Below are 8,928 nucleotides of genomic sequence, written 5' to 3'. Positions count from 1 at the left end.
ATACTGATTTGACGCTCTAGACATGACTGGCCATGAACATCATTAAGAAGAAAACCACAAATGTGGGAATACTTCTTGAGTAAGGTTCGAATCCTAAGACCTTAAGATCATAAACATTAATCATCACCTCATACTATTAAACCAGAAGGCCAACCGTGGTTAAAGACACATAGAATTTAAAGTATAATATGAAATTGAAACTTAAAACTTTTTTTCGTTTCTTTTGTTTTTAAGGATTAAAGAATAAAAAGAACTAATTACAATAGAGAGACAGGTAACAGACAACAAGTTAAGCTGCTTACAAATGTGATAACTGCATAATAACGTTATACGACAGATAAAATGCAATTACATAACCCCTCATCACATTCTTACCAAATCATCAATACACTAAATATAAATTGTTTTAAGTGGTGAACAACCTAATAACATTCTTACCAAATCATTAATAAAGTAAATACTGTGGTGAACATCAGTATAGTTTGATTCTATAAAAGTGATCATGAAAAATGTGGTTATAAGAAAATATTACTAAAGTGTACATATATTTTTTTAATTACTAGCTAATTATCTTTTATAGTTTTATTAAAAAAACAATAAACTTCAATTTAACTATTAGCTAACTATTAACACCACTTAGTGTCCTTACTAACATGGTGTACTGCCGTACTAGTAGAAAACCTAAGTTCTTTAATGAAAATTCATATTCGATCCTACAAACAACACTTTGGGGAGAGCATAAATGACTCAATGAAGAAAGACCAGGATATTTGTGATCTCCGGTTCGATTATAAGTGCACCAAGGTTTTACAACCACTAGGCCTTCGGGTGAGTGTGTTTTTTCCGGAACTAAATATAACATTAAGACGCTTAAGCTGGTAGTGACATTTTGCCGTTGAATCACCCAAATTCTCTATTTGTTAAAAAACAATTAACACCACTTAGAGTATTCACATCTATTCCTCTATCTTCAAATCTAAAATTACACAAACATTTTCTCCCTACTTTCAATTAAATAATAATTTTCTTATACTTTTATCATTATCATTTATCTTTTATTCACTCACAACCACTTTTAAAATATATTAAAAAATTATAGTGTGTGAACAGTTGCTTTTCGAATATTCAGAAAAATCACTACATTTCTCTTTTTCACTTACAACACCATAAACCACTTCTTACGTTTATATTTTTTGATTGATCGAATAATAAATGTGAATGCTCTTAGCACAACTTCATTGTGAAGAAAAGTCTCATCACTTTATGTGAAGATAATATTTAAATAAGTAGACTAAAGTTTTAATAGTATATTTCCTGTAATTTAGAGTAAAATAAAAAAGAATATAACTAAATATACCATGGACAATCGGACAGAAGCAGCTTAATAGGTTGCATGTCACATGTGTGTTTCCCTGGTGAAGCGACACAACACGTGACATGAAATTACTCGCCTAATTCGAGACAATGAAAATGAAATTAAATACGCATGTTTCGTGGAAACAATGTCACGTGAGTCTTTGAGTGTATCCCATGATTTTAGCTTCTACTTTCTTTAAACTCATCTCACTACCTAAGTTTAATGAAAGTATAAAACCAAATGAATCTTAAGTCTTAGTATAGCGGTTACACACTATAATCTCTAGTCATTCTCAACCTACTATTATTTTATTCTAATGGATTTTAATCATTTATGAAAGTGTTTCAAGTTTTTGTACACCAAATTGCTAATTTAGTATAAGTGTGTAACATACATTATTACTGATATTAATATGCGTAAACTAGGTAACAAACTAGTTCAGCTACCGACTCTATGTCCAAAGATTAAATTAGTGAAAGGTTAAAACCTGAGCATTGCGGAGGTGAGTCGACGTTTAGTTGGTATCGGTTAAATTTATAACGTTAAAAAAATCCAAAAAAATTAATTAGTCAAATTAACCTATTTAAAACGTGATAAAATAATAAAAAGTAAACATATTTAAAGCAAAATGAACTCGGTCGGTATCGGTTAGGCCCGTTATGGTACCATAATTAAACCATATAAATAAAATTAATGCATTTAAAACGATGTTTATTTGGTCGGTAAAACCTAGGCAACTCAAACGATGTGACAGTTAGTTAATTAAAAGATTTAAGAAACAACAGTTTCATTTATTTATTTACTTTTTTCAAAGAAACTTAAGATTTTTCTTTTTTGTTTTCTGTAAAATATCTTGCGATAAGTCAAATGATTTATTTAGATGTAAGTTAATCAAAGTTAATATATTTAAAAGCATTTTTCTGAGTAAAGATAACACAAATTTTAATATCTAATACAAATAAATTTTATAAGAAGTTAATGGTTTATGCGACGTGATGTATATTAATAAAAAGAAAAAAAATATGTGAATGCGTGACATAAAATAAAATAAGATAAAAACAATGATCTCAGTCCTTTTTAGTCAAACTTGTATATTTTGTATTTATACACTACGGTAAGACTTGTACTGTATAACATAGAGTTAACCACTAACTTATCACAAGATGATACAAGTTTATACTCTTTTAAACCATATATTATCTCATATATGTTGTCTGACTTTGTATATTTTAAATTCAATCTCAAATATATATGGAATTATGCTATATAATGTAACGTGTGACATGATATTATATACGGATTATGACAAAGTAAGGAAGCAAATATTCGTTAAATGGTAAACTATGTACGATAGCTAAAGCTTCCTAAGTATAATTATTTAACTCAACCGAGGTTGTCTATTCTTCCATTCTTGAAAACGTCAAAAATCCAAAATTCAACATTTTTTATTTTTCATTGTTACCTAAGTCATTTCAGCCATAAAAAATATTTTGAAACTTATGATTTATATTCTTTTCGTTATTCAATATATGTAATATACATAATTCTAATTTAGTTCAATAATAAAACAATACCACTTTTTATTTAATTTGTATTTACTTATGTTTTCTTCAAAAAAATTTCGAGCGACCAACAAATCTTTTAAATAAGCTACTTGCTAAATTCACCATATCGGAATACACTCACTTTTCAATTCCGGGAAAACTCTCACCTAATGCCAGCGTCTGTGAACACTCGTTTGAAGGTACGACAATGCAGTGAGATAAAACACGTTCAGTTCAAGGATCTAACTAATGAAAGTCTTTTACTCGCCAAGTCTCACATCATTACCCTGATTCCGCTAAAACTAAATGCTGAATGCATGAATCAAACATGGGTTACATGGAATACAAAGTCTCCTTACCAATTCACCAAACCAACAAACAAGTTTCCAAAATTCCTCCATTTTAATAAATATTTTCTTTCAAAAGAAATACAGTTATATTTTTTATAAGAAAATATCCACCATCTTTAATGTGTCCAGAGTGAGGTGCACACAGAAACCAGTTAACCAGTTTGTACTCGACTTCGTAACCAGTTCAATCCTAACCGGTTAACCAAACCGCTTAACCAATTTTTTTTATTAATTTATTAAAAATCAAATTTTTTTCTGTTATTGACCGGTTAATGGTTAACCAGTTATTTGTGCATCTCTGTAATGCTCCGAACTAAAAACAAAACACAAAGGTTCTTTAATGGGTCCAGACTCAAACTCCCAAAACTCCAAAAAGTCCACATCTTTAAAAATCTTATCCAAATCAAAAAAGCCCACAAAGGCCCAACAAAAAGAACCTTCCAGTCTCCCACTTCTACTCAATACTCAATTCAAAATTCAAATTTCAAAATAATATCTTGACCTGCGTGTACTCACAACGGTTACTTTTGCCAGCTGCCTATAATTTCAAATTTCAAACACCCATATATAACCACACATACACACACACCCTAACCCTAATACTCTTTCTATATTCTATTCACTTCTAGCTAACGAAAAATGAGGGAGTGCATTTCTGTTCACATCGGTCAAGCCGGAATCCAAGTCGGCAACTCTTGCTGGGAGCTTTACTGTCTCGAACATGGTCTTCAGGTACGATCTGTTAATAATTGATCTGGGTTTGCGAAAATGTTGATTAATAGATCTGGTTTTTTGATAATATTTAGTAATTGATCTGGCTTTGTCAAAATAATTAGTAATTGATTTGGGTTTTTGAAAATATTAAGTAACTGATTTGGGTTTGTGAAAATGTTAACTAATTGATGTGGGTTTGTAAAAATATTTGAAAATATTGATTAATAGATCTGGGTTTGTGAAACTATTGATTATTTGATCTGGGTTTGTGAAAATATTAAGTAATTGATGTGGGTTTGTCATAATAATTGTAATTTATTAGGGTTTGTGAAAATATTGATTAACTGATGTGGGTTTGTTGAAATATTAAAGAAATGACTTTGGTTTTTGAATAGATTGATTAATTGATTAGGGTTTGTGATAATATATTTGATCTGGGTTTGTGAAAATATTGATTATTTGATCTGGGTTTGTGAAAATATTGATTATTTGATCTGGGTTTGTGAAAATATTAAGTAATTGATGTGGGTTTTTGAAAATAATTAGTAATTGATTTGGGTTTGTAAAAATGTTGATTAATTGATTAGGGTTAGCTAAAATATTAAGTAATTGATGTGGGTTTGTCATAATAATTAGTAATTGATGTGGGTTTGTGAAAATAATTAGTTAATTGATTTGGGTCTATGAAATTATTGATTAATTGATTTGTTTTTTTAAATATTGAAATTAAAAATTATTTTGGGTTTGTGAAAATATTATAAAATTAATTTGGGTTTGTGAAAATATTGATTTTGATTTGTGAAAATATTGCAGCCTGATGGACAAATGCCGGGTGACAGGACTGTTGGAGGCGGTGACGATGCCTTCAACACCTTTTTCAGCGAAACCGGAGCGGGTAAACATGTTCCCCGTGCAGTGTTTGTCGATCTCGAACCGACTGTCATCGATGAGGTTCGAAGCGGTACTTACCGCCAACTGTTCCATCCCGAGCAGCTAATTAGCGGTAAAGAAGACGCTGCTAATAACTTTGCTAGAGGCCATTACACAAGTAAGTAATAATAATAACAATAATAATAATAATTCAATATTTTAAATTTATAAATTTATAAGTGTTTCTCATTGAGGCATTTCATCGAACAGTTGGCAAGGAGATTGTGGATTTATGTCTGGACCGAATTCGGAAGCTTGCGGATAACTGTACCGGGCTGCAAGGGTTTCTGGTGTTCCACGCAGTCGGTGGTGGGACCGGGTCGGGTCTCGGGTCGCTTCTGCTCGAGCGGCTTTCAGTTGATTACGGAAAGAAGTCGAAACTCGGGTTCACGGTTTACCCGTCGCCTCAAGTTTCGACATCTGTCGTCGAGCCGTACAACTCGGTCCTCTCGACCCACTCGCTGCTTGAGCACACTGATGTCTCTGTGCTTCTCGATAACGAAGCGATTTATGATATCTGCAGGAAGTCATTAGATATCGAAAGACCGACTTATACCAATCTCAACCGGCTCGTCTCTCAGGTGCTCGATAAAATGCCTCAATGAAATTTATTAAAATTTAATAAAATTTAACTAATGTATTTTCGGTTTTCGCAGGTTATTTCGTCGTTAACCGCCTCGCTTCGCTTCGACGGTGCGTTAAACGTCGATATCAACGAGTTTCAAACGAATCTGGTCCCATACCCTCGGATCCACTTCATGCTTTCGTCGTACGCTCCGGTCATTTCAAAAGAAAAGGCGTACCACGAGCAGCTATCGGTAGCCGAGATCACCAACAGCGCGTTCGAGCCGTCTTCCATGATGGCAAAATGCGACCCGAGGCACGGGAAATACATGTCATGCTGTTTAATGTACCGCGGAGACGTGGTGCCAAAAGACGTGAACGCAGCGGTCGCAACGATCAAAACGAAGCGGACGATACAGTTTGTGGATTGGTGTCCGACGGGGTTCAAGTGTGGGATTAATTACCAGCCGCCTACGGTTGTTCCGGGTGGGGATTTGGCGAATGTGCAAAGAGCGGTTTGTATGATATCGAACTCGACGAGTGTGGCGGAGGTGTTTTCGAGGATTGATCATAAGTTTGACTTGATGTATGCGAAGCGGGCGTTTGTGCATTGGTATGTGGGTGAGGGGATGGAGGAAGGGGAGTTTTCGGAGGCGAGAGAGGATCTGGCTGCGCTCGAGAAGGATTATGAGGAGGTCGGGCTCGAATCCGCGGATAATGAGGATGATGATGATGATGATGGTGAAGAGTATTAGATTGGTTGCTATGGTTATGATTATGAATATTATCTAGTTTGTTTTTGTTGTTATTTTGAGAACCAATGGACTCATTGGTTTTGATCAGACAGTTGCTAGTAGTACTTTTTATTATCTGTTTTTTAATGGTGGTTATGAACTAATGCAATGGATTATCTTCCTTTATGATATAGAGTTATATGGTTTATCATAATTAATTCATAGTTGATTCATTTTGGTTCTTTGGGTGTTGTTTGCTTCCAACACGTTCCTTGGTTTAGGTTCACAGCCGAAGCCGAATGTAGCCTGGCTCAGATCGTTGAGCTCCAAACTACGCGACGGACCAATTCGAAATTTCTAGTGAAAACCTTAGAAAAGATTATTCGAATTGTGGCATTGTTTTATGGCGATATTCCATTGTTTTAAACTCAGGGCTGGCTCCGAAAAGACGAAATTTTTTTGGGCCAAAGGCGAATTTTTTTGGGGCCTTAATTAAAAGAAATATTTTGTTGTGTTTAAACAATTTAATTATAAATTGTGCTTATTTGATTATGATTTAAGTTGTGTAAAAAACTTTTGTATAAAAATAAGCTTAAAATTGTCTCAAATAAGACTAGAACCCACAAACTTTGGTTAGATGTCATACCCTTTTACTATTAGACCAAGCTAGTGGTTATGTAATTGTGTTGAAACATTGATTATACACATGTTTTTGATTAAACTGCTTAACTAGAAATTTGTTATATGTTTATTAATGCAATTTTAAAGTGTTTATTACATTGAAAATTTAACTAGAGAAATTTGTTTATGTTATGTGAAAGATTGTTTTTGGTTTGGTCAAAGCACCAACTCTTTGATCTTTTTAGAACTATAAATCTGTCCTTATTCTTTTTATTTATTAAAATTATGTTGTCTTCTTTTTTTCTCTTCACTTTTCAGAAATGGTGCTTCAAGGGTGGTTGTTTCACTTTCGGTTTTTAACACAGAGGCTTTTTACCCGGATGGGTTTAAACTCTAAAAACAATATTTTTAAAAAAGTCTTAAATTCAAACACCAAAAGTCAAACAAATATCCTAAATACACTATTTCTGAAAGAAAAGAAAAAAAAATTGTAAGATGTTGCATTTTGTTCTTTTTTTTAAAAAAAGCTGGTTGAAGAACAAATTACTTTTCCTCTTCCTTGTGTTTTGTTAATTTATTTTGGCTACGGAATTTTATCCTGAGGGGTAGTTCGAAAAATGAAAGTCACGTAGGCATGATTCAACTACTAGGCGTCTAGACCTTTCATAAGAATTAACTCATATAACAACATATCAGTTTCTTATCATATAACATCAATATAACCTATAAAAATACAAGGTTTGTTTGGTATGAGAATAATAGATTGGAGAGCTAATAGAATATACGTGGTAATGAAATAGATCATTTTACCATTAATTTGTTTTATTTTGATTAACTTATGAGAATAAAATGAATTATTACTTTATATTGTTTGGTAGACGTATAACGAAAAGCAAATGAGATACAAATGGCAAAAAATACTCCTACTTTATAATAGAGACACTATACAAGGTCTTCATGCATCCATAATAAAGACACTATACAAGGTCTTCATGCATCCATGATAAAGACACCTTTGATCATATTTATCAGAAATATTGACCGATGTTGGACCTATATTTGACCGATTTATCACTGATAATCCTGATATCGGTGTTTTAAGTCTTAATTATCATATTTTAATGTTCAATGTTAGTGTTTTAAGTTTTGATCAGTTTCTATTTCCTATGATTGTTAGAGTTTTGCAAGTTGCAAAAGGTTAAATTGTTAATTGTTAATAGCAAGGCAAGTCACTCATTCTATTATTCTTTTACACATTGTGATTTTCCATTGTTCATTTGAGCTCTATTTGTTCGTTTGAAAAGTGTCACATATTATTTTGCTAAACAGATATAGTAGAGGCTGGTGGCTTTTATTTTTACTAAACGAGGTTATCAGTGACTCGTGGAATGATTAAGGAGGTTAGTCCTTAATCCTAGTATTCTTTTACTTGTTGTGGTTTTCAGTTGTTCATTCGGGCTTCCGTTATTTGTTTGAAAATTGTCCATTTTTTCCGTGAACAGGGTAAGCACCGACAAGTGGCCTTTTGTTTTCACTAAATGGAGCATTTAGTGACTAGTGGGATGATTAACAAGGCGGGTCAATCATTCTAGTCTTCCTTTACATGTGATTTCCATTTGTTCGTTTGAAAAATGTCGTTTTTGTTTTCGCTAAATGGAGCTAGAAGTGACTGACGACCTTTTGTTTTTATTAAACGGGTTATCAACAAATAGTGTGATGATTACGGATGTAAGTCCCTCATTCTAGTATTCTATTACTCGTTATGGTTTTCATTTGTTTATTCGGGCTTCCATTTGTTTATTTGAAAAGTTTCCATTTTGTTTTTACTGAACGGGGTAAGCAGCGACCAGTGGCCTTTTGTTTTCACTAAACAGAGTTATCACTGACTCGTGGATGATTAACGAGGAGAGTCACCCATTCTAGTATTCCTTTACACGTCGTGGTTTCCATTTGTTCGTTAGGGTTTCCATTTATTCGTTAGAAAAGTGTCGTTTTGTTTTCACTGTACGGGGCTAGTAGAGACAGGTGAACTTTTTTTTTTTCACTAAACGAGGCTAACAACGACCCTTGGGATGATTAAGAAGGTAAGTCCCTTATTCTAGTCTTCTTTTTCT

At 33.1% G+C, this 8,928-nt stretch overlaps 1 protein-coding gene across 1 annotated transcript; it reads left to right on the top strand.

Moving 5' to 3' along the window:
• Positions 1 to 3,890: 3,890 nt before the first annotated feature.
• Positions 3,891 to 6,320, top strand: LOC143556385 (tubulin alpha chain-like). Its single transcript, XM_077045718.1, has 4 exons — positions 3,891 to 3,983; positions 4,779 to 5,013; positions 5,106 to 5,476; positions 5,552 to 6,320. The coding sequence occupies exons 1-4, from the start codon at positions 3,891 to 3,893 to the stop codon at positions 6,212 to 6,214; spliced, it is 1,362 nt and encodes a 453-aa protein (XP_076901833.1). The 3' UTR covers positions 6,215 to 6,320.
• Positions 6,321 to 8,928: the final 2,608 nt, after the last annotated feature.

Source organism: Bidens hawaiensis, unplaced genomic scaffold, assembly GCF_021521415.1.
Source record: "Bidens hawaiensis isolate Kalapana, Puna unplaced genomic scaffold, B.hawaiensis_p1.1 tig00018568_1, whole genome shotgun sequence".
In the NCBI taxonomy this organism is placed as follows: domain Eukaryota; kingdom Viridiplantae; phylum Streptophyta; class Magnoliopsida; order Asterales; family Asteraceae; genus Bidens; species Bidens hawaiensis.
The sequence above is the reverse complement of the archived record's forward strand: the minus strand, read 5'-3'. Positions and strand labels throughout refer to the sequence as shown.

Bases quoted from the DNA above. Each gene is read 5' to 3' on its own strand.
- LOC143556385 (XM_077045718.1), top strand. From the start codon at position 3,891: ATGAGGGAGTGCATTTCTGTTCACATCGGTCAAGCCGGAATCCAAGTC. The intron at 3,984-4,778 runs GTACGATCTGTT...AAAATATTGCAG, and splicing joins GTCTCGAACATGGTCTTCAG to CCTGATGGACAAATGCCGGG. The intron at 5,014-5,105 runs GTAAGTAATAAT...TTCATCGAACAG, and splicing joins TGCTAGAGGCCATTACACAA to TTGGCAAGGAGATTGTGGAT.